General features: G+C 38.9%; 1 protein-coding gene across 10 annotated transcripts in view; it reads left to right on the top strand.

The window, feature by feature from the left end:
• The window catches only part of RCBTB1 (RCC1 and BTB domain containing protein 1), a 47976-nt gene extending 27104 nt beyond the window's left edge, over nucleotides 1-20872 (top strand). For 7 of the 10 annotated variants that reach the window (XM_078070397.1, XM_078070393.1, XM_078070398.1 and 4 more), the window contains 9 exons: nucleotides 1365-1523; nucleotides 4794-4901; nucleotides 5283-5425; nucleotides 6413-6603; nucleotides 9818-9944; nucleotides 11243-11359; nucleotides 11837-11988; nucleotides 12515-12645; nucleotides 18544-20872. In XM_078070397.1, the coding sequence (XP_077926523.1) occupies nucleotides 1365-1523; nucleotides 4794-4901; nucleotides 5283-5425; nucleotides 6413-6603; nucleotides 9818-9944; nucleotides 11243-11359; nucleotides 11837-11988; nucleotides 12515-12645; nucleotides 18544-18684 (1269 nt within the window). In that variant the 3' untranslated portion in view covers nucleotides 18685-20872. Of the gene's footprint in view, nucleotides 1-1364; nucleotides 1524-4793; nucleotides 4902-5282; nucleotides 5426-6412; nucleotides 6604-9817; nucleotides 9945-11242; nucleotides 11360-11836; nucleotides 11989-12514; nucleotides 13108-18543 lie in introns of those variants that run through there. The other 3 variants (XM_036104598.2, XM_078070400.1, XM_078070401.1) reach the window with 3 other exon arrangements.
• The last annotated feature ends 4334 nt before the right edge of the window (nucleotides 20873-25206 follow it).

Raw genomic sequence — 25206 nt, 5'->3', positions numbered from 1 at the left:
GAAGTGCCAGAAGAATGATTGTTAAAATTAGAATTCCCTAATTTGTAGCCTGGATTCTTGGTTTACTTTAACTGTAAGCATATGCTGCTTTGGATAATTGTGCTAAATATTTGCTTTATTATACTAGATATTTCCTGTGAACCCACTCTCAGGAAGTGTTGCAGGTTATTTCTTTTGTACCTGTGAAATGAACCTCCAGTGCATATTCTTTTAAAGCGCCAGCCATGGGTTTTGCTATTGTTGCCTTGGGCGGCATCAGACATGTGAGCTGAGATAGGAAGTGCTGACAGAGGAGAGAATTACGGAGGCCAGACCTCAGGGTGTGGGAGGACCACTGCCTGTGGGCAAGTGAAAGGGGTGGGCGTCCTTAGAATTCTCCCAGTGTTGAAGGACATTCTTTCCCTGGCTGCCAGCGTCCGCCCTCCCCTAATTCTTCTCTCTGGTCACACACTTGTTTGATAGGCTTAGTTGGTAATTAACTTGAAGTGATTTTTTGTTTTGTTTTTCATCTTTGTTACCAGATTTTAACTAGCTTAGAGATTTATTTGTGTCTCTTTAGAGATCTGGTTTTCACATTATGGCAAATCATAGGCCAAAAGTGCACAGGATGCATTTGAGGAGGGGAGCTCCTTGGAGCTGACAGCCAGCAAATGAGAACACAGAGAAAACAGTACCAAGAATAGCCTAACAACCTGGTATCGTTTCTGTAGGGACAGACACCTCTTTGGTACTTGTGAGCCTTACTGTGTTACGACCTGTAACTGTGATCGATAATTATAATCGTGATGGTCGTGAGTCATCAGGAAAGGTTATGTAATATTCGGTATTGGCGATTAGTGAGACAGGAGGAGCATTGTATGGCTTTGAAAGCTTTCCATGAAGGGGAAAAAAAAAAGAATATCTGTGCCCAAAGAGTTAAGCAGATTTTTCCTATCACTGCTACTTCTGTGGTATATGCCTTATTTCCTATTGATGCCAGATTGAAAAACCACATACGGCCATCATACTGACGGAGGCAGTGTAGTGCAGTGGTTAAGAGCACAGCTACACTTCTTGGGTTCACAGTCCATGTTTACTGCTTACTGGTGTGGAACCTCAAGTAAGCCACCTAACCTCTCTGTTTCCATTTCTGTATATAAAATGTGGGTGATAATAGGATCTACCCCAGGGTCACCATACAGGATTACTATGAAAATTAAAGAAGTTAGTGCCTGGAAAGCTCTAATGATACATTAGAGCCATGTAGCACATTGTAAATATTCAGTAAGTGGATATATTTTTACTTTATGATTATTAACATGTGTTAGAGCTCGAATTTTTACCCTATTACTAGTAATTCATTCTTTTTCCCTTGTCTTGTGTAGGTATTTGCATGGGGCTATAACAACTGTGGCCAGGTGGGATCAGGATCTACAACAAATCAGCCAACTCCTCGAAAAGTTACAAACTGTTTACATATTAAGAGGGTGGTTGGCATTGCTTGTGGTCAGACCTCATCCATGGCTGTTCTGGACAATGGTGAGGTGAGCTCTCTCTGCACCCCCCCGCCCCCCCCACCCCCCCCGCCGCCATCCTCACATCCTCTCTCAGTGAAATATCATTTTCTTCGTGAGGAGCATGTATGAGATCATGGAAGGAAAAGTGCCTTGTTTTGATAGTTTTGTTGATAAGTTAACTGGTTACTGATTGAGAGAATATCTGGAGGGTGTTTGCTCCTCAGTATGAATTTTTAAATTCCAGGATTTATCTGCAAGTAAGGATACTTTATTTTTTTGTGAGATCCAAATAGTCTAATGTCCATAGGTATATGTGATTTAATGTAATGAAGAGTTTGATACTACCTGTTTCATCCACTGAAAAAATCAAATGTGCACTCTTCAAAGTTAGCTGATGATGTTTGTAAGCAGCGACTGACGCCACTGCCCCTGCATCTGGAGTTTGTTCACAGGAGGAAGCAACTTACAGAAGCAGAATTTCTTGTCCTACTTGTTGTTGGCTACTTTTACAAAAATTCAACTTTTAGTGACCCTTTACCATGGTTACCTTTGAGCTGATGGTTATTTCTATACGATTATTCTGGTTGTAACTTCTACTTAAATAGACCTGTTACCAATCTATGAATGTCTTAGTGAAGAAAAATTGTACAAAGATATGTCTTTGAAGTGATTTTTTAAAAGATTTTATTCATTTGAGAGAGAGAGAGCTTGTGAGAGCATGAGCACAGGAGGGGCAGAGGGAGAGGGTGAAGCAGACTCCCTGCTGAGCAGGGAGCCTGACATGGGGCTCAATCCCAAGACCTCAAGATCATGACCTAAGCCAAAGGCAGATGCTTAACCAACTGAGCCACCCAGGAGCCCCACAAAGATATGTGTTTGGATACCGACGTGTGAGTTATGCATTGCAGTGCTAGAGTGCTTTAGAGTTTTCTGAATACTCACCTATGTTAACTTATTTTTTTTAAATTATTTTTATTGAGGCATAATTGGCATACATTATGTTAGTTTCAGGTGTACAATGAAATGATTCAATATTTGTATATAGTTAAAGATCACCAAAGTAAGTCTAGTTAATATCTGTCACCGTATAGTTTTTTTCTTATGATGAGAACTTTTAAGATTATTCTCTCAGCAACTTTCAGATATGCAGTACAGTATTATTAACTATCATCACCATGCTGTACATTACATCCCCATGACATTTTATAACTGGAAGTTTGTACCTTTTGGCCCCCCTTACCCATTTTGCCCACGCTCTCCAGCCCCCCGCCTCTGGAAACCACCAATCTTGTTCTCTGTATATATGAGCTTGTTTTCTGTTTTGTTTTTAATTGAAGTACAGTCGATGCACAATTTTACATTAGTTTCAGGTGTATAACACAGTGATTTGATGAGTCTCTTCCTCGTGCCATGTTCACCAGAAGTGTTAACTTATTTTTTGAACCAATCCTGATGTCATCTCGGATGATTTCAGAATTTCTTGGGATAGTCATTGGACATCCTCCATCTCAGTATTCTTTACTTTACCTCTATTTTTAAAAATAAATTTAATTTAAAAATTATTCTTATGTGGTTATTTTCACAAATGAAAGGAAATGAAACACATAAAGTAAAAAGTGAGTACCTTTTCTCCAGTCTTGTTAATAGTTTGAGGTATATCTTTTTGGACTTTTTCCTATAAAAAATTCTGTATGGGTGAATGTAATTATCTTTTATAAAAAAATGGGATTATTAATGGGATTATTATTTTATCTGCTATTCTGCAGCTTTCCTGCTAACAGCACAAATGTTTACCTGAATCTATTATCAGACCATTTATAGCTGCTTTCCATTATAATGGCTGCTTAGATTTCCGAATTGGATGACCCACACCCAGAACTCTACTAATGGAAATTTCAAATGTTTCTAAATTTTTGCTGTTATAAACATTGTAGCACTGACTTCCTGTGTTACTGTGTATCTCTGTACACTTCTGTAAGTATTCTGTAGAATAAGTTCACAGGAATAAGATATCTGGGTCAGAGGGTGTGCCATTAAAATTTTTGACAGCTATAGCCAAATTTCTCTGCAGAAAGTTAAAACCTGTTGCCTTATGATATGCAAAGTGCTTTTAACCATCTCTTGCTAGTACCCTAAATTCTCTGCCCCCTTCCCCCTCCGTCACATTGCCCTGAAAAGCCCCATTCATCTGTTTGCCTTGCATTGTCATGATGCCACCAGGCATTTCAGGTTTCTCATTTGACCAGACCTGTAGTCTGTTCCTGGTCAGTGCTTTCTCCTGTGTCCCACACTTGCCGTTCTAAATCTTTACCCCTGCTGGCAAACCTCTCTCCAGCTCTGCTGCTTTCAGCTGGTGACTCCGCTCTCCAGAGAGCGAAGGGGTCACCACATTCTCTTATGTCTTCTTAGCCTCTTTCCTGTCCATTCCTTCTCTCTGGGTCCCACTTCTCTCTGGGTCCCATAGTTTAGACCCTCAGCAGAGCTCATCTTTGTGCTGATGAGAGACACATGTATCTCCTGAATGGCTGTCCCGCCTCTAGTCTTAAGTCCTGTCCCCTTTATGTGCAGCCAGCACGATCTTTCCGAGATGTGTGAAATATTTCAGTGGAAGGCCCATAGATGCTTTTTACATTCCCTAGTATGTGTTTTGGCACATTCGGTCATCCCCTCGGCCTTTGCTTTTCCTTCTGGTCTTTCGCCCTGCCATTGTGCTGGATGTGTCCTGCCAGGCCCGCCTGCTCGTGTTGAGAACCTGCTTCCAGAACATTCTGTGCCCTCTCCCTGGAATACCTTCACTTCCATTTATCTCTGCTCAAATCTGCTTTCTGGAAGTCTTTCCTAAACTAGCTTCCTATAGCTAAGTCCTTTCTCTTCTCTGCTCTTGTAGTGCCTTGATTGTATCTCTAGAATGGCACTCGCCACCTGACTGCAAAAAGTTTGCAAGTGTCCATCTCTCCTGTTAAACTGCGACCAAAAACTTCTAGTTTCTAGTTTCCTAGTACCTTTGATCATGTCCTGACATTTAAGAGGTGCTTCATAATTGTTAATGAGCATTAGCTTCCTCATGTATAAAACGAGGATAAATGCCTTGCCCCAGGGCTATCCAAACTAAGTTATGGAGTAGGAACTCGTGCCAAATTCTGTCATCCCCACCCCCAAAATATCTGTGGGATCACAGAGTAGAACGTGGGTGTGGGAAGTGGAAAAGTACTTGATTTGTTTAGGTGGACTGCATTTTTCTATCTTCCCTCTTACTAACAGTTTTAAAAGCTGGTTCTCTCCCTTTCTCTCTCTAAGGTGTACGGCTGGGGTTACAATGGCAACGGTCAGCTAGGCTTGGGAAACAATGGCAATCAGCTGACCCCTGTGCGAGTGGCGGCTTTGCACAGCGTGTGCGTGAACCAGGTACGTGTGCAGCCTGGGCTCCGCTGCGGCTCCCCACCGGCTTGGAGAAACACTGGGGATTTACTCTTCAGAAAATCTTTTCAAACAATACTTTCTGCCTTCATCTTCCACATTTACAATTTCATCTTCCCTAAATTCCCATGATGAGAAGGAACACCATGGTGGTGACACATCAGTCTTGACAAGCAAAAAAAAGATATTGGAAAAATCTAGTAGTCTCAGTGTTGGGCTTTTCTAATGCTTTTTCAGTGTTCCGAGAATGTCAGTCCATACGTGATGATGAATTGGCATTCTGCAGAAGCTTGCTGTGATCTTCAAGTAGATGTTTCTGCTGCCCTTCCTGTTTTCCTGTTGATGGTAACCATTTACATTTCCTTGCAGATTGTCTGCGGCTATGCACACACTCTAGCACTAACAGATGAGGGCCTGCTCTATGCCTGGGGGGCTAACACGTACGGGCAGCTGGGAACTGGCAATAAAAATAACCTGCTAAGCCCCGCCCACATCATGGTGGAGAAAGAAAGGTAACTGGGCTGTACTGTGTCTCGGGCTTGTGTGTGTGGTTTTGGACTTGGGGCCGTGTGTGCTGAGCTATGGGGTTTGGCTTTTGTAACTCTTCTGTTTCTTAACATTGTCATTTTGAACAAGAGTTTGAGTAGCAGCCAGAGGGAACGTGAAGTTGATAGGATTCTTATGCAGCTCTCTAAAATAGCCTCCTGTGATTGATAGGCATTAATGCATCTTGGTGTAAGTCTTACTGCCTTCTTGTGGCCCATCTAGTAGGGAAGTAAAATAGGGCCTGTCACCAGGTAGAAATTCAGAGTATAGTACTGACTTTTCCTTTGAGCCAACTAAAACAACTTCTAAATAAATAAAATCTCTTAAAAGGACACTATCTGTTTAGATATTGATTTGATTTAATGTGTGTTACTGGAATAGATGCTTTGTTTGTTCGGCCAAATTGTGAGTCCTTACTAAGTTTTAGAGGGTTGACTTCTGATTATAGGACCTTGCCTAAGAAGCATACTGAGAAATGCAAGTTTGGCTTGATGTCTGTTTGGATTAGGATGTTCAGAGTCCATTACCCCGAGGCAGGTGCTTATTTAGGGGGTGAGAGAAAAAGTTGTATCAAGGAAATGGCATATTGAAGACACTCTTTTTTTGGCTACTGTCTAAGCCCCCCCGAGAAACATCAGTACGTTTTGCCTCAGTCCACTTTCCTCATCTACTTCGGTTTCTAGTCCCTTTTTCCAAATTGTCCTCAACAGGTTGTGTTATTTATCCTAATTCAGAATGACTTTAGGATAAGAAGTGGGGCAGCAAGCAAGGGAAAAACACAATACTCTTGTTGTGATCTTTTGGTTTTGTTCTTATGACCTGATAACTAATATTCCTCAATCTTGGGCTGTTTTTTGTGGTGTTGTAAGCATGACCCTTTTATCTACCTTGTGTGGTGTGCTGTCGGCTTCTGTGATAAAGAAATGACATACATTTTTCTTAAAACTTTTCAGGGTCGTAGAGATCGCGGCCTGCCACTCCGCGCACACGTCGGCGGCCAAGACCCAGGGCGGGCACGTGTACATGTGGGGCCAGTGCCGGGGCCAGTCGGTGATCCTGCCCCACCTCACCCACTTCTCCGGCACCGACGACGTGTTCGCCTGCTTTGCCACGCCGGCCGTCTCGTGGCGCCTCCTGTCCGTGGGTGAGCACGCTCAGGGCTCCTTCTGCCCAGGAAGAGCGGTACCAGCAACTGACCACTCTCTTTCTCTTTCTGTAGTGCTGGCTGTGGGCTCTGTCAGGTTCTAGAATGTTTTATTCTCCAGTAGCTGTAATTCCTTTCCTCAGAATAGATTTGCATAATAAAATTTATCCATAGGTTTTAAAATATTACTTACTGTTTTCTCCCCTTCAGTGCTTTCATTTTAATTGAGGTGAGATTTCCGTCCATGAAGTTAACCATTCGAAAGTGTACGATTCAGAGGCATTCAGTACGTCCTCAGTGTTGTGCACCTGCCGTGTATATCCAAGTTCTGAAACATTTTCGTCTCCCTGAGGGAAACCCCTGTACCTGTCGTGCAGTCACTCCCCATTCTCCCCTCCCCCATCCCTGGCTGTCACACCTTTGCTTTTAGTTTCTAGGGATTTCCCTATTTTGGACATTTCCTATAAATGGAATCGTACGATGTGTGACCTTTTGGGTGTAGCTTCTTTTACTTAATGTCTCTGAGGCTTGCCCATGTTGTAGCACACAGTGCTTCATTTGTATGGCTGAATGAAATTCCGTTGTATGTATAGGCCACAATTTGTTTTTCTGTGCATCTGTTGATGGATATTTGGATGGATTCCACCTTTGACTGTTATGCATAGTGCTTTTATAAACATTTGTGCACAAATCTTTGTTTGGGTAACCTGTTTTTAAGTGCTTTTGTCATACTAAATTTATTACATAATTCAGTATGAACCAAAAATGCGCTTAAAAAATGAAAATCTTGTAATTTTTAGGGTGACGTGTTAATTCCACTTTCTTTCTCTCTTTTTCTTTCAACACATCTCAAATATTTTTATTTCAGAAGGGCATAAAAACCAAGGTATTTTAGAGGGTAGTGTAATTTAGGGTGATCTTTGGTTATGTAATCTGTCCCTTTTCTGAATATTGTCTTAAGAGTCCATTGATGGAAAATGGTAAGGTGTCATAAAGCTGAGTAGCCATCAACAAGATGGGTTTAATCTCTTTTTCTTTTATTTCTTGTTCATTTCTGCCCTTTTTGCTGATGTATTTCTTCTAAGTTCTTTATATGCAGCGGGAATAAGTGGGCCAGGGTGGCCCTGTGCTTGAAAATTAATGTAGCTCCTGTCAACTGTGGGGTTTGGGTTGCTTTAGCAATTGATATCAAAGGCCACTCTTGTCATACATGTCAGGCTCAGGTGTGTCAGACAGCTAGCCGTGGCTGTCTCATCATCAGATGACCAGTCTTTATGGTCATGGGGGCAAGAGTATGTTTAGGAAGAGTTAAGCTGCTGCTCAATTTAAAGCGAAACTAAGTTGAACATTTCCAGGTTCTTTAACGATAATACAATATATACATATTTTTTTTTGAGAGAGAGAGAATGTGTGGAGGGTGGGGAAGGGCAGAGGGAGAGGGAGAGAGAGAGAGAGAATCTCAAGCAGTCTCCACGCCCAGGACGGAGCTGATGTGGGGCTTGATCTCACAACCCTGAGGTCATGACCTGAGCCGACATCAAGAGCTGGACACTTAACTGACTAAGCTACCCAGGTGCACCAACATATTTTTTTGCAGTGAATGTTGTGATTTGAAAAAAATTAGTTTACAGAATGGGACTGTTTGGCCATAATCATGCATATGTATTGCATGCACAGCCAAGCACTGTGTACATCTTCAGAATCCCATGTGCTACTTAACCAGGACCTGTTTACAGAAAGCTTCTCCAGGTACTTGCCTCTCGAAATCCTAATCCTGAAAAGATTCTTTTCAGAACAAAAGTTGTAACATTTTTTAATGCTAAGTTTGGAAGAGATAAGATCATTCAGTATATCTCCTAGATGACTTCTTTCCCATCTACCCAATAAAAGTCAGAAAAGTTTTTTTCTCCCAGTTTACCGTCTCAGGTGAGCATTAGAAAGAAAGTCAGATGGTTAAAAAACACCTCTGAAGAATATTTCTTCTCTGAAAGGAGGTATTGTACTTGTTGCCAGAAACCAAGAGGCGGAAGAGGGTTCTTGAGGCCTTAGGACGGATGCAGAAGTAGGGGCACTGGTACGAAGCTATTTTGGGACTGGGGCGGGGGCGAGCAGTCTCCATCCCTGGACTCCGTGCCCATCTTAGTCATTTCCTTTCTTTTATTTGCCAGAGATCCAGGTTATAGGGTCAGGGAAAGCCTGATTTTTGAGAGATTGTCCACTTTCCTCCATAGCCAAGAAAAGCTCTGCATTGCAGGAGCCCGGGGGAGGGCTTGGGCAAATGCCATTTCCTTGGGAGATTCTGATAGTAGAGCTCCTGGGTAAGCTTCTTTATTAAGTTTCAGCCTCGGTTTAGCAGATGTCCCTCCTCCAAGAGCAGCAGGCTACCGAGAGGCACAGCTCTCTTCTCATCCTAGGGGCCTGTGTCACCAGCACCTGTGCGCATTGCCAGTGATCTCTGGGATTGTTTTTGTTTTCCTGTTCGCCTTCTACCTGTGCATGTACAGCGCAGGAAGGTGTTACCGAATTTTACAAGTGCCTTTACTTTTTTTCGTGAGGACACAGTTCGACTTACAAATAATCATTCCAGCAGTTCTTACCGGGCAGCGTGACCAGCTTTTTGTAAAACTGTTCCCTTTGAGTGTAATGGTTACTAAGTTGGTTTGCTCTGTTTTTAGATAGCAGGTAAGGATTATTGTTTGTACATTGATCTTTAGGATTAAGAGGGATGTTGAAATTCCACATACCTAGGAAGTAGGGTTTCTTTGTGTAAGAACATGACTGCATGGCATTACTTCACTGGTAAATTTATCTCTTGACACAACTTCAGTTGAATTTACCAGTCCCTTGAAACTACCCCCGAAGTAGGAAAATTGATAAATTCTTAGTCCCCGAAGAGAACCACTAAAGTTTTAAGTAGTTATATAATCGTGGACTGCCTATAACTTTTTCTTCTTTTAAAAAATATATATTTTAAAATGTCTAGCTTAGTATGTAAGACTGGTAAGTGGCCTTTCCAACTACTTATTTTTGGTAGTTTCTAGACTCAAGATACTTAATCTTGATACAGTGAAATTGATTTGTCAAATAAGGCATGAACTCTTGAAAAAATCTGATGGAATTACCTATCATGCTAATGGTTATCTTTTTGAAGTCTTTCATATTTCTACCACATTTCCTGAGCTTTTTGTATTAATAATGTGTTTGTTGCCTTCAGAGCATGAAGACTTTTTAACAGTTGCCGAATCACTGAAGAAAGAATTTGATAGTCCAGATACTGCTGATCTGAAGTTTCGAATCGATGGGAAATACATCCATGTCCATAAAGCTGTTTTGAAAATCAGGTATTTTTGCATGAGCTTAGAGACATCAGTAACCTTACTTTCTTTTTTGCAGTCTCCATGTCTTTGTTGGTCCACAAAATGGGGACTGATAAGGAACAGCCTTGGCAGTAGAGAGAAATGGTACAACTTAATATTTTTATTAATGGGATCCATGCATTAGTGAAGAGTTTTGCATGTGTGTATGAGTGTGCACTCATGTGCCTTTTTGAAAAGGCATAATGTGGTAGCGTAAATATTTGTCTATATTGTGTTTGTTGTTGTTTTCTTTTTTTTAGAGAGAAAGAGAGAGAACGTGTGCTCTGAGCCAGGGGTGGGAGGAGGGGCAGAGGAAGAGGGAGAGAGAATCCCAAACTGGCTCCACCCTGGGTGATGGCGGGGCTTGATCCCACCACCCTGAGCCAAAATCAAGAGTCTGACGCTTAACTGACTGAGCCACCCAGGTGCCCAGTTTATATCGTGTTTTAAATGAGGATCTTGTGAATATTTATTTCCATCGACAAATTTATTTACATGCTTAAAAAAATACAAAAGATTGTTAGTGAAAAATGTGTATGTCCTCTTTTACACATAAAGATTCCTTTTTCCCCAAGCCGAAAACTCTCATGGTCAGGAATGATGGACCTCTGGCCCTGAGGGACATTTAATTTCCAATTAAAGGAATGTTCTTTAGATAGAGTAGATGGCAGGGTGGTATTTATTAATAATGGTTTGAACTCTTGCTCCCTGAGGCTGCCGTTACTGAGAGAGAGGCACATGAAGGGAGACCATTGAGAGTTAAACTGGCCATTTACAAGTCCCTTTTGAGATTTAGTTGAAAACCTTTTCACAAAATAATACTTTTTAAGGGAACCAAAAAGCCATATGTTAGTCATTACTGAGAGAGTAAATATCTGAACCAAAGTTAATAAAAGGTGAACTGGAAATGTTCCTTTCTGTGAACCTGTGGTCAGTCAGTCTATTCCTTTCATTTGTCCTGTTTAATTTGTCATTCCTTGCCTAAACAACTATTTCTTTTTACTTCTCAGATGAAGTAATGTCTTACGTAGGTGGAACCATTTTTAGTTGTGAATGGATTTTGAAAATATTCTGTTTATTTACACCGTATCTCATTTTAAAAGGATTTGAAAAGATGACGTTTTAAAACTGAAGTGTATTACATACTTAAGAAAAACCAGTATTTAGAAATCAGTTCCTCATATAGGTGGCTTTTTACATGCAAATACAACATAAAAAGACCCACTTCGGTTTTTGTTTTTTTTTTGAAATCTGTGACTCTCCTGGTGAATGTGTTTTGTAAGTAAGTTGGTAACAGGCTTGGGAAGATTGGAAACGGAGCAGGTCAAAGCAGAGGAACAAAATAGGACTGATGGCTGTTTTGAAGATGTGTCAGAAAAAAAGGAAAATTATCATGTAAGGTAATGGGATAATAATTAGCCTAAATGTAATCCAGTTAGCATTTAAAGCCATTTTAAGAATATGCTGATTACATGAAAATTAAAAACCAAATAAATTATTTGAATGATGCTGATAGATAGTCAAAGATTTGAACTCTCATTTCTGAATTTCTTTTAATTTCATTGTTTAAAATGCATATCTGTTTGAGAAAAACAAGTGAGCAGAATACTTGATCTGAATGAGGACTGTCAAATGGAGACTGTGGAACGCTGGAGGGTGCTAGGTGCTTCTAGGCTCTATTTATAATTCTTAGTATTTGATAGATCCTAATCAAAAACTGAAAGTGAAAATATGCAAAAGGTGAATGTGAAAGCCTATGCTAGCTGAAGATCCATGATCCTGGTGCGTGTGGGCCCAAGGATGGAGTAGTTAAGGAGACCTGTAATATTTACCTGACTGCGGCAACTTCCTTAGGTAACTTTCTGTGTTCTGTTTAGGTGTGAGCACTTTCGGTCCATGTTCCAGTCTTACTGGAATGAGGATATGAAGGAGGTGATAGAAATAGACCAGTTTTCGTATCCAGTGTACCGTGCCTTTCTCCAGTACCTCTACACAGACACAGTGGACCTGCCGCCTGAAGATGCTATAGGTACGTGAGCCCACTGGATGGGCCAAGCCACGCGGTCACGGATCTCTCTCGTCATGTTCTTAGAGCACTGACATGTACAAAGTGGCAAGTTGGTTGGTTTTTAGACAATATTTGAAGTAAATGTCTTGACATATAGTGTTATATAGTTACTATGGTTAATAATTGTGGACACAAGTTTATGACTGTGGATTTATTTTCATTCTGTTAATACTGAAGTACGTATACATTGCTAATGCATTTAATATATCATCTTGGAAATAAAATGAGGGGGGAATTCTATTTATTCCCCTTCCTTTTTACTGTAGAAGAAGATGTATAAAGTGAGTGTAGGAGAGGTCTGTTTTGGGATGGGGGATGTAGGGAGTGAAGAAGAGGATTTATTTAATAAAATTTCGAGTATTACTCACTAAGAAACTTCTGTTGATTTATCTACATAACTCTTTGCACCAAAATAAAATATTTATGTTTATAAATTATGGGAAATTATCATAAACTTGATTAAACCTTCCATACTTCTTGCTTTTAGGTCTTTTGGACTTGGCTACGTCTTACTGTGAAAACCGACTGAGAAAGCTTTGTCAGCACATTATCAAGCGCGGAATTACTGTGGAGAATGCCTTTTCACTATTCTCTGCTGCAGTCAGATATGATGCAGAGGTAACATAAAATAACGAACAGAAACCACCCCCTCCAACTCCTCATGGCCTGCCCCCCACTTTTCTTGCATGAGACAAGGAACAGGAGTAATTTCACTTTTATTTAGGGAATCCGTGAACTGACTGATCCCTAAAAAAATGAAAGCTGGCCTTGCTTGTTTATTCTGTGTTCATAGTTTCAAAAATGGTTGTTGTTCTACTTTCATTTTTAACTAAGAAAAGAACCTAACTGAGGTCCAAGCAGCTGTACTGCGGGTTGGAATAGAAAGTGTCCTCCCCAGTTGGATTGATGCCATTTGTAGTTTCGGGTGTTACTCAAAGTCAGCTTATATATTTTTTTCAAGACCCACTTTGCCGTCTCCCTAACTCTATCCTGTTGTAAGCCAAGGATGCTGTATGATTCATATCTGTATGCTCTGAAATTCTATCTTTGTCTAATTATAACTCATTCATGTGTGAAGAACTTGGTCTGGGCTCCTTTTTGTTTGTGTGTTTGGTTGTGAATGGTTGGTTTTGCACTGGATTGAATTCTTAATCTAGGATTTATGGATCTCTAGAGGATCTATGAATGAATGGGCTTTGGGGAGTCTGAAATTTTGTGTTTCGTGTATTTTCTTGAAGTTAAGAACCACAGTGTCATCAGATGGTCAGCTGCTCATAAGCAGAAACTTTCTTATTCATCTCTGTACCCTGTAGTGCCTGGCACATGGTAGGCACTGGATAATAAGTGTTTGTTGAACTGAATGCATGTGGTACCACCTGAAGGACGCATTCAGGATAATTAGTGAACTTAAGGCTGCTCTGGTTGGTTTTATAAATGTATAGAGAATAAAAGGTAGAGAGCAGTAGCCTCGGAGTTCGAGATGTCCAGCTAAGGCAGGCACCTTTAGTGACACAATTAGTCCGTTCTAGAGGTACTTCGTCATCATTTGACAAGGCAGAGGACCTGGTATCGGGATTTACCAAACACCCTCGGAGATCTGTAATGTGGCCTTGGTGTGGTGGAAGACAGACTTCATCTTTATCACACTTAGGGATCAAAATGGAACATTATGTCTTATATTTTCAAAATGTATCCTATTTTTATTTGAGATCATGATTATAAATATTTAATAAGGTCAAATAGCTGACTTTCTCTGTGGCCTGGCAACAGATGGAGCGATGATCAAATAAATTATGTCTAATAGGAAATGGAAGTATAGATTTTTTTTTTTTTTTTACCTTTTCTGTGACACCATAAACTTCTTTATTAGAAGTGCTATTTCTTTAAGGTTGCATTCTACCCAGTGATATAATTTTAAATCGGTTGATGCCTGTTCTGTCCGTTAATTGACTTTGAACATCTGCTCTGTGTCTCTCCCTGCTCCTCCTCTTCACTGCTAATGAGTTCCCTATTCCTGGGATTAGGATACTGCTGACTAAAACCAGTTAGGACCATCGGGGCAGAGGCAAACATCGTGGCTCTAGGTGCTGGCAATTTCTTTCTCACTAAGCTAAAACTTACCCAAAAAGTCACAGAAAAAAACCTCGTGCCACTTCTACCCATGCCAGGTGGTCATTTTTTTTTTTTTTTTTACTGGTTTTCATTTTCCTCGTATAAAATATAGACACATGAAATTCTGTCCCTTCCTTGAGACTGAAAATATATGTGATTCCCTTGCGTCTGTCACAGTATGGTCATTTGATTTGGCATGCAAGAGTGTATGTTGAGTTAAATGAATTTGAAATACCACACCACAAGGGTGTGCTTTTTAAAAAATGAAAAAAAACAAAAAAAAAAAACAAAGCCCAACCCCACAAATATTATACATTCAATGTAGAAAAATTAGAAAATAGAAGACAAAAGGAGGAAGAATCACCTTCTTTCTAAGCTATTTTTTTTTTTAGATTCTTACAGGAGTTCTGTAATTGACTAATGTACTTTTACACTGTATTTCCTTAATGCTATAGAATGTAGTAAGTAAATAAATGAAGTGTTTAGAATATAAAAATAAAACCCACTCTATTTATTAGTTGATGGGAAGCTTCTATTAAGTCAGATTGGAAATTAACTGCCAAAAAATGGACTGACTTTCAGAAGCTCCGCTTAGGGAGACCAGATGACTTTTCCTTCATTCTGTGGTTCAAATGCTAGGAAGATGGAGACTACATGCTTCTCACATTCTTTCTCTTTTATGTAAGTTCTTGAGGTTCCTCTCTACCCGCTTTGACAAGGTAATTTCGAAGCAAATATACACACACAAAAGCAACAAAAATGTATTGACTCAGTAGTTAAGAAGTTGTTTTTTTTTTTTTTTTTTTAAGTAAGCTGCTTGTGGAGCCCTTTTGTTACGAGTGCGTTGTCCGACTTTCTGCAAGTTTTAACTGAGGAATGACTTGGCAGGGGAGCACTTAAGTATTCCTTCAGTACAAACCCAGGTGAACATTGCCATCAAGGGAGAAAACGTGAATGAAGCACTGTGTCAAGATAGTTCTATAGCTCATCACACAAGTTTGAAATGTTTCTATTTATACTGTTTTCAGGAAATTTTTGTTTTCTGTGTATATTTGAACATTAGGAGAAGTTGTTGGGAACCAGAGTAGAGTGCTTTCCAGAAAATCCTACTTGCTGAGTAACTTACGTCCTAATATTTTGCTGTTGGTGGGAAGCCATAAATATAAGGTCCGGAATCTAATTCCAAAATTGGCTTGGGATATTGGTTTTGAAAAGTTTTGTGCTAAAGCCTGATGGTCAGCATTTTTTTCTTCTTTCTGAAATTAAAAAGTTTTCCATGATCAGTAGACTATAAAATATTTTTTAGTTAGTAAGACAAAGCACCTTTCTTTATTTTGTCCTAGGTAGCAAGACATTTTAAGGACATTCTAAAAAACCAAACCAAAGACCACTTTGATCTGGCATATTTTGTACCTGATATATATTATAAATTCTAAACTTACGGTTTTGGGGTTTCGTTACTACTTTAACAAGTTTGGACAGAGGAGGTGTGGTTCACAGTCTTGCCATCTGGAGTGCGTCTCAAGTGGGGGCTGGTTGACAGACACATAGGAGCCTGTCTCACCCTGGCCAAGTGGTCTTCGATAGAATGCTTAGCATTCAGGTATTTTAGCTTTCGGGGATTTAGGGCTGGTTAAGAAGTTCATTTAGGCTGCAGTGGCATTTTTAAAAATGTGGATATTAAGACCATCAATTGTCTCTGTTTTACTTTGTTACTGAAGAAAATCTGTGGAAAGGAAAAACAAGTTATTTTCGGAATATATAAGTTATTGGAATAATTTCAAAAATTTGGAATGAATTTATAAATTATTTCAGAGTAGCAGTTTATTTTGAGCTTCCTTGCTAATTACAACAAATCTGATATTTCACCTGATTTGCCTCAGAACCGCTTTAGAATAATTTCACCACAAAATGTCATAAATAAGGGATTTATAGTTTCTAAAATACCAAGAATATTGTTTTAAAGCCCCTGATTTTGCACCCTCTCCCACTTCTGTATTCCATGGGCTTTAAGAAGATGCTTTCAATCTGTTATGAACTTTTTTCATCTACTGGTCTGGTGATCCTTCTTGTTTTCTTGGAAATGTTTTGTATAAAGCCCAGCAGTCCTGTTATAGTTAACTTATTAGTTGGGTAAGAGTTGCACTTTCTTTTCTGGGTATTGAAGATGTGATCATTTGCAGAATAAGGAACAGATCATGTAGCTTCTTCAAATATCTAAGAATTATCAGGAAAATAGTTACCTCATTTACATATCAAAGCAAAGGCAACCTGGCTCAGGGCATTGGCTACTAAGAGAATTGCTTGGCTGGGCCACTCTGGTTCGTGCAGCTGAACTTGCAAATAGTTTCTGTCTTTCCAAGTGCATTCAGTGCTTCCTTTTCCATAGATCTGCCTTAAGCAAGATTCAGTTATTAAACGGTTGGAAACTGCAGAACATTTTTTGAATACTGAGATATCTCACCAATTCAGACTAGTTGGAGGGGAAGGGAAGGCAGTTCGATAGAGCCATTTTCATAAATGTATGAAGTGATTTGTAATCAGAGGCACCCTTTGTATACCTGTAGTACGTAAAAAGTTCTTAAAGTTTATACCCAAGATAATCTCTGTATAATTAGTAAACTGGATAAACTCACTTTTTCATGTGTACTCTAAAGAGCTTGAATTCCAAATTTGTAGACGTGGAAGTGATAAGGTTTTACAAGGCCAGAATTTAGTGAGTCTTGTTTGAATTTGAAATTATGTAATTAAAAGTTAATATTTAAAGATCCTCATCTGCTACATTGCATGGTTTGAAGAAACTTTCTGTGCTTATGACTGGTTATTTCTTCCTAAGGAATGTGTAGAAAAACTAGTTTTCTATTTTTGATAAATAAGATTGAAATGACTTTGATCTCCTTGTAGAATATAATTCAGTTCCTAAAGCTGTTTCTTAATCATTGGGTTGTAATACCAGGAGAGGGCTTTTTCTTTAATAGTAACGTGAGAGGGAATGTTTTATATAGTTTAACATTTTAGTTTCTTATAATACACAGAACGTTCAGCGGTACTTCAGCCCACGGAGACTCTCTTATTAAAAAAGTTGATGCAAAGATTGTGCCTATATTTTAAATGGATTGTGAATTATCTAGAAAACAAAACTCTGGCAGCAGCTGACTGATACACATTAGATGTGGTTTATCTCTTACCAGTGATATGACTGGAAGGGAACCTCATTCAGCTAAGGGCAGAGGGACCCTTAGAAGAAGGAAGTATTTGCTTGCAGGGGTCTGCACAGAGAGAGTAGAAAGGGATGTGTCTCTGTGTTTGTGTGGGCCCTCCCCCACCCTGCCTAAAATTTCTCATTTCACAGTGGCTTGGAAACATGAGACCAAGACGCTGCAGTTTAAATGTTGTTGAGTTCCTGGTTTGATAGAACCCTGAGTACTGACCTTCGGTGTAGCTGGCAAAGTTAAAAAATCAAGGTATTTGTGATAAGAGCTTTCAGTGTGATTTGCTGTTACATATTTAGACTTTGTATACATTCCAGTACCTAATTGATTTAATAAATATATGTTCCAGTGTTTAAAGGAACAAATATAGTAGCGGTTTTGCTGGGGATGAAAAGGCTGTATTGGCATTGGCGGAAACGGATTTTTAAGTTGTTCTGGTTTACCACTTGTGTGTATCACTTTCCTTCTGAGTGTCGGTAGCTGATGACTTCATTCGTCTGAATGAAAACTCCAATCTCTGAATATTCTTCTCTGGATGGACTGAGAATGAGAAATTAGTTTGGTGGGAGTTGTAGTGTATTATTTCTTGTGGCTTTAAGAATGAAGGCATTTTATCTAGGAGAGCACAGCAGTGGATTTAAGGTGCTTGGAATTTTTTTCTTTTTTAATGTGTCTCGTGGGGACATCTCTTTATCACTTTTCTGTTTCTTAAAATCTTCCTTAAGCTAAATCTTAATTCTTTTCTCGGACTTCTTGACTGTGGTAAAACGTATGATGGACTGAAGTTGCTTTCAGCTTTGTTTTTAATTATTATTGCAGAATAATTGACAGACAATATTGTATCAGCTTCAGGTGTATGCTTTCAGCTTCTCCAGACAAAGCCTGCATGTGACTAGACTGTGTGGTAGCCTTGTAGAAGCTTCCCCACCATAGGCTGTGTGAATGGGTGTGTGTTTTGAAGAGTCAGACTTGAGGTAGTGAAATTGTTGCTTTCACAATGTTTTGACTCAATAGTGTGTGCTTTTCTGATACCTACCTATGGTCACTTGTTTGCTTAGTTTGAGGTTTCTGGCCTCAAATGTCTTCTAGGGGAGGGTAAGGATTTGGGATGAGGGGTTTGGATAGAAGTAATTCGATCAAAGTTAATAAAAAAAGGCCTCTTCTTGTTTTTATTTTTGTTGTGTGTGTCCAGGATTTAGAAGAATTCTGCTTTAAGTTTTGCATCAATCATTTGACAGAAGTTACACAGACTGCAGCATTTTGGCAAATGGATGGCCCTCTGCTAAAGGAATTCATTGCTAAAGCCAGTAAATGTGGAGCCTTTAAGAACTGAAGCCCAAGGCTGCTGGGTTTTGTGAGTGCTCTGGGCACGGACGATGATGCGTCCTTTGTGCTCTGCGGGTGATGTAATTTTGCAGGTAAAAAACCCATCAGGTTTTTTTTGTTTTTTTTGTTTTTTTCCACATCTGAGACACCATTCTCTGTGTAGGAATATATGAAGGATGATTTTGAAGAACTCTTGTTTCCAGATATGTACATTTTAAATGTAACCTTAATTTGGCTGGAACATTGTAAAGGGGTGAAAGTTTAGCTGATTGTTTCTTTGTTTTTTTGTTTTGTTTTTGATTAGAGGAACTTTTGAACTTGGAAAGGGGAAGTCTGTGGTAGTTTTCCTGGTTCACATATTGACAACCCTTTGACACCAGGAATTTGGGACAGTTTGTGAATTGTGGGATAGAGAGGCCCCACCATGAATTAAAGATGCTGACTTTGGGGCTTGTTGAAATGATGCATTAGTTGCTAGTTCACTAGCCATACTGTGAAGACGTAGTTAAGATAGTTTGAGGCTTTTGTGTTTGCACTACTGAGGACCTTTTTTAACTTCATAGTGTATCAAAGTAATAATCAGTTTAATATGAGTTAAACCTATTGAGATGATGATTATGTAAAGATAAACTTCTAGGTTAGCCAAGATTTCTCTTCAGACTTAAGCACATAAAGTAGTAATTTAGGACTACCTGTGAAAAGTTGATCATGAAAGAAACTTTATTTGGACAAAGGTCAATATTTTATAAATTAGAATCTCCACTACTATCCAACAGTGTTTTATTTCATTAAGACAAAGTCTGAGAACTGAAGTTTAAATTGCTCCCCCACCGCTTCCCCCTGTAATTGCTCATCATAAGAGGAGAGTAATGACATACTCACTATACTCTTGCCTTCCTAAATTATGGCTGCTAGATCATCAGATTTGCTACATCTGACTCAGAGAAGCAGTTCTTAAAACCACCTTTCTGGCAGGACTTCTTGGAATTTGTTTTAGCTTTTATCTAGGCCAAGCATCACGAATTTGCTTATTTGTAACCTCAGCAGCTTTCATCTTTTAATTGTGTTAGGTATAATATTTAGCACAATTTAACTTCAAAAAAGGATCAAAATTATGGTTTTCCTGAAAAGATCCTACTTAAAAGGGTCTTTTCAGTTTGTTTTTGTTTTTTTGTTTTGTTTTGGTCTGCTTATGAAATGTGACTTTGGGAGGAAGAGTGAGTGTTCAGCTTTGGGTTTTATCACGTGTGTCCATTGAGCTTGCTGTAAGAACAAAGCTTTGTTCTGCTCTGGCCATGGACTCATTTCCATTTGTGGGCACTCCCTAGTGAACTCTTTCCTGCTTGGAAGTTCCCTCATCTGAACTTGGAGCCTGAATACATTTTCAGAGCCAAATTAACAAGAGGGTGAAGATACGCTGCAGCTGCTATTTCTAGCAATGTTTCGAAGTGTGCGGGAGGGGGTTGGGTGGGAGTGAGGGCTCAAAGATAGGAGTTCATTGATAAGTGAGATAATTACAAACCTAGCAGTCCCAGTTCCCTTTTCTTGACCATGTCGCAGGTGATTGAAGCCCAATCAAGTATTACATTAGAATTAGTTCTGCCACATGATAGAATTTTTCTTAGTAGGTTGATAAATGCACATTAATTTGATTATTAGCTATGATGGGTAGTGTTTGTAACAATCACTGTTCCATAGGCTTATGATCTGGACAAACAAGAACTTCAGTATGTTTACTATTGCTCTTACTTGAAAAAGAAAATTAAAAAAAAACAAATTAAAGTAGTAGATTCATTTCCATAGATTGTTCATTCATTCAACAAATATTTACTGAGGTTCCTTATATAGGTGAAGAACCACTTCTCATAGTAGATTACTGAGTAATTTGTATGAGTATGTATGTAGTGAAGAAAAGGGGAATGAGTTCTTTGAAAAGTACTTGAGTATCTTTTTTTTAATACACTCTTATTTTTCTACTTGGTTTTATTGTTAATCATAGCAGGAAATGAAAACTGTTTTTTGAATTGTTTTTTTCATCTGATGTAATTATGAAAGCCAAAGTATTCATATTTCTTAAGATAGCCCTCAGTGTCCTCTTGAACTTCTTACTGGAACAATGTTTGATACTCTAGTGTATAGGCTGTATTTATGTAATGTTTAGAATGACATATTAATAAATAATCTGTTAAGACATATGTGCAGGGTTGTTTTTCCACCTCAAAAATCAGTACCGTGCAGCCTTAAAAAGGAAGGACGCTCTGGCCCGTGCTGCAGTCTGGATGAACCTTGAGGACATTGTGCTGAGTGAAGTATGCCAGTCACAGAGGACAGGTACTGAACAACCCAGCTACGCGAGGTATTCTTGGAGACAGAAAGCAGAAGCTAGCTGCCAGAGGTCAGAGGTAGGAGAGAGGACTGGAAGAGTTAATGTTTAATGGATACAGAGATTCCGTTTTGCAAGACGGAAAGAGTTCTGGAGCAGGATGGTGGTGATGACTGCACAACAGCGTGAATGTACTTGGTGCCACTGAGCTGCGCACTTAAACACGGTTAGCATGGTAAATTCCATGTTCTGTGCCTTTTGCCCCAAATCAAATCAGTACTATGATTCTTAGCAGGTATCAGGCTAAAAACAGGTACCACAATGAACATGTCACCTGTTTCTCAATTGTGTCCCCTCCCCCCAGGGAAATCCTGTGGTTTTTATTCCTACTGAAAGATAATACAGTTGAACTGTCGTAGCAGAAAAGTGTTTCTTGATCCTTGTACTTATAAATGAAGGGAAGGACATAATCCCTGTCCTCAAAGAACATACAAGTTATTAGGAGAGAGGAGAGAGAAGTTTAGGAATTAACACAAAAACATATTTATAAACAACTTTTCATAATAGGCAGTGAGAGAAAACTTAATAGGTTAATATGAAAAGCAGATGCTCCGCAGGTAATGTTTGTGCAGGGTAGGGAAAGATAAAGTGTCCTTATAGCTCATTCCAAAAGGGCGGGTAAGTGGCACAAGCAAAAGCTTAGAGGTAGGGGCTGATGAGCCTTCCAGAACTTACCCTAAGCTAGTTTGGTTAGAAGGGAGAATATAAGCCACGGCCCATTAGAAGGAAACATGGGCAAGGAGGGGGTGTGTGTGTTTGTGTGTGTGTGTGTGTGTACGTACGTGTACGTGTGTGTACATTTATTTCCCATGGTGCCAGACATTGTGCCCTGTGCTTTGCATCATTTCTTCTTCAGTGCCCACAAGGTAGGCAGGTGGATTAAATAACGTGATGGAAGTGTTTCAGTAGGAGGCGACCTAGCAAGTACAAACCTGGCTCTGTTGCGATAGTTTGCCTGATACTGGCCTACTTTATGACCAGCAGACACATGCTGCTCCATGGTGCCAAGTTACCTACCAGGGTAGGAATGACAGATTCAATTTGAAGGTAAAGTGAGGGACACAGGGTTTCTTTTAAGTGACGTTAAAACTCAGATAAGCTTTGCCCTAAGGGGTTACTATCGGGAGGAAGTTGAAGTTCCAGTAATCAGCTAGACCAGGAGGACATTCAGTACATCTGGGATGGACTCTGGGCTTCTGTAGTTTTGGGTTTTTTTTTTACTTCCAGAATTATTTACTGTGGTAAAACATACATAAATTTACCATTTTAACCATTTTTAAGTGTACAGTTCAGTGTTTTTTTAAAAATTGAAGTATAGTTGACATAAATCAGGTTTGCAACAGGTAATTCGACAATTGTGTGCATTATGAAATGCTCACCATGGTAAGTGTGGTTACCATCTATTATCACACGGTTATTACAATACTATTACTATATTCCCTCTGCTGTACTCGTTATCCCCATAACTTATAACTGGAAGTTTATACCTCTTAATCCTTATCACCTGTTTTGCCTGTCTCCCACTCCCCTCCCCTCTGGCAACCACTAATTTGTTCTCCATGAGTCTGTTTCTCTTTTCTGTTATTGTTGTTTGTTCATTTTTTTTTTCTTAGTTTCTACATATAAGAGAAATCATATGGTATTTCTCTTTCTCTGACTTATTCCACCTAGCATAATTCCTTCTAGGTCCATCCATGTTGTTCCAAATGACAAGATTTCATTCTTTTTTATGGCTGAGTAATATTCCTGTGTGTGTGTGTGTGCGTGTGCACACATGTATGTATTATATCTTCTTTATCCATTCATCTATTGATGGATACTTAGGTTACTTTCATAGCTCAGCTGTTGTAAATAATGCTGCAATAAGCATAGGGGTGCATATATCTTTTGAAATTAGTGTTTTAGTTCTCCTTGGGTAAATACCCAGTAGTGGAATTACTGGATCATATGGTACTTTTATTTTTAGCTGTTGGAGGGACCACCATACTGTTCTGCATAGTGGCTGCACCAATTTACATTCCCACCAACAGTTCGTGAGGGTTCCTTTTTTTTCCGCATCCTTGCCAGCACTTGATATTTCTTGTCTTTTGGATACTAGCCATTCTAACTGGTGTAAGGTGGTATCTCATTGTGGTTTTGATTTGAATTTCCCTGATGGCTAATGATGTTGAACAGTTTTTCATGTGTCTGTTAACCATTTGTATGTCTTCTTTGGAAAAGTGTCTATGCAGGTCCTCTGCCCATTTTTTCATCAGATTATTTGTCTTTTAGATGGTGTTATTTTGGGTATTAACCCCTTATCAGAGATATCATTTGCAAATACCTTCTTCCATTCAGTAGGTTGCCTTTTCATTTTGCTGATGATTTCCTTTGCAGTACAAAAGCTTCTTAGTTTGATATAGTCCCATTAGTTTATTTTGCTTTTGTTTCCCTTGCCTGAGGAGACACAGCCAGAAAAATAATGTCCCAGAGATTACTGCCTATGTTCTCTTCTAGTTTTATGGTTCCTGGTTTCACATTTAGGTCTTTAATCCATTTTGAGTTTATTTTTATGTATGTGGTGAGAAAGTGGTCCAGTTTTATTCTCTATATGTAGGGTTTTCCCAACACCATTTATTGAAGAGCCTGTCTTTTCCCCATTGTATATTTTTGTCTCCTTTGTTGTAGATTGGCAGACCGTATAAGCATGGGTTTATTTCTGGGCTGTCAGTTCCATTCCGTTGATCTATATGTCTGTTTTTGTGCCAGTACTGTTTTGATTACTGTAACTCTGTAGTGTAGTGTGAAATCTGGGATTGCTACCTCCAGCTTTGTTCTTCTTCCTCAAGACTGCTTTGACTGCTTGAGGTCTTCTGTGGTTCCATACACATTTTAGGATTGTTTGTTCTACTTCTGTGAAAAATACTATTAGTATTTTGATTGGGATTGCATTAAATCTGTGGATTGCTTTGGGTAGTATGGATATTTTAACAATATTAATTTTTCCAGTGCATGAGCATGGTATATCTTGCCATTTATTTGTGTTGTTTTTGATTTCTTTATCAGTGTCTTAATAGTTTTTAGAGTATAGGTCTTCAACCTCTTGGTTAAATTTAGTCCTAAGTATTTTATTCTTTATTATGCAATTATAAATGTTACTGTTTTTTTAATTTCCCTTTCTGCTCTTTTATTACTAAGTATATAGAAATGCAACAGATTTCTGTATACTGATTTTGCATCCCACAACTTTACTGAATTCATTTACTCTAATATTTTTTTGGTGGGGTCTTTAGGGTTTTCTGTACAAAGTGCCATGTCATCTGCAAATAGTGACAGTTTTACTTCCTCCTCACCAATTTAGACTTTTAAAAAATTTTTAAAATATTGGATTGCTATGGCAAGGACTTCTAGTACTATGTTGAATAATGGTCGTGAGAGTGGACATCCTTGTCTTGTTCCTGATCTTAGGGGAAAAGCTTTTAGTTTTTCACTGGAGTAGGATATTAGCTGTGGGTTTGTCATATATGACCTTTATAATGTTGAGGTATATTACCTCTGTACCCACTTTGTTAAAAATGTTTATCATGAATGGATGTTGAATTTTGTCAGATGCTTTTTCTGCAGCTGTTGAAATGATCATGTGACTTTTATCCTTCATTTTGTTAATGTGTACCATGCTGATTAATTTGCATATATTGAACCATCCTTGCGTCCCTGGAATAAATCCCACTGGTTGTGGTGAATGATCCTTTTAATGTATTTTTTAATTTGGTTGGCTAATATTTTGTTTGCATGTACATTTATCAGATACTGGCTTGTACTTTTCTTGTGGCATTTTTGTCTGATTTTGGTATTAGGGTAATGCTGGCCTCATAAAATGAGTTTGGAAGCATTCCTTCCTCTTTTTTTTTTTTTTTTTGAATAGTTTAAAGATTGTCATTATCTCTTTTTTAAATGTTTGGTAGAATTTACCTGTGAGTCAGCTTGGTTCTGAACTTTGTTGGTAATTTGTTGATTGCTGATTCAATTTCATTACTATTAATTGGTCTGTTCAGATTTTCTATTTCTTCCTCATTCAGTCTGGGAAGATTTTATAGGTCTAGGAATTTATCCATTTCTTCTAGTTTGTCTAAGTTGTTGGCATATAACTTTTTGTAGAAATCTTGT

This window comes from Halichoerus grypus, chromosome 4 (genome assembly GCF_964656455.1).
Source record: "Halichoerus grypus chromosome 4, mHalGry1.hap1.1, whole genome shotgun sequence".
Classification (NCBI taxonomy): domain Eukaryota; kingdom Metazoa; phylum Chordata; class Mammalia; order Carnivora; family Phocidae; genus Halichoerus; species Halichoerus grypus.
Note: the sequence above shows the minus strand (reverse complement) of the source record. Positions and strands in the feature narration are given on the sequence as shown.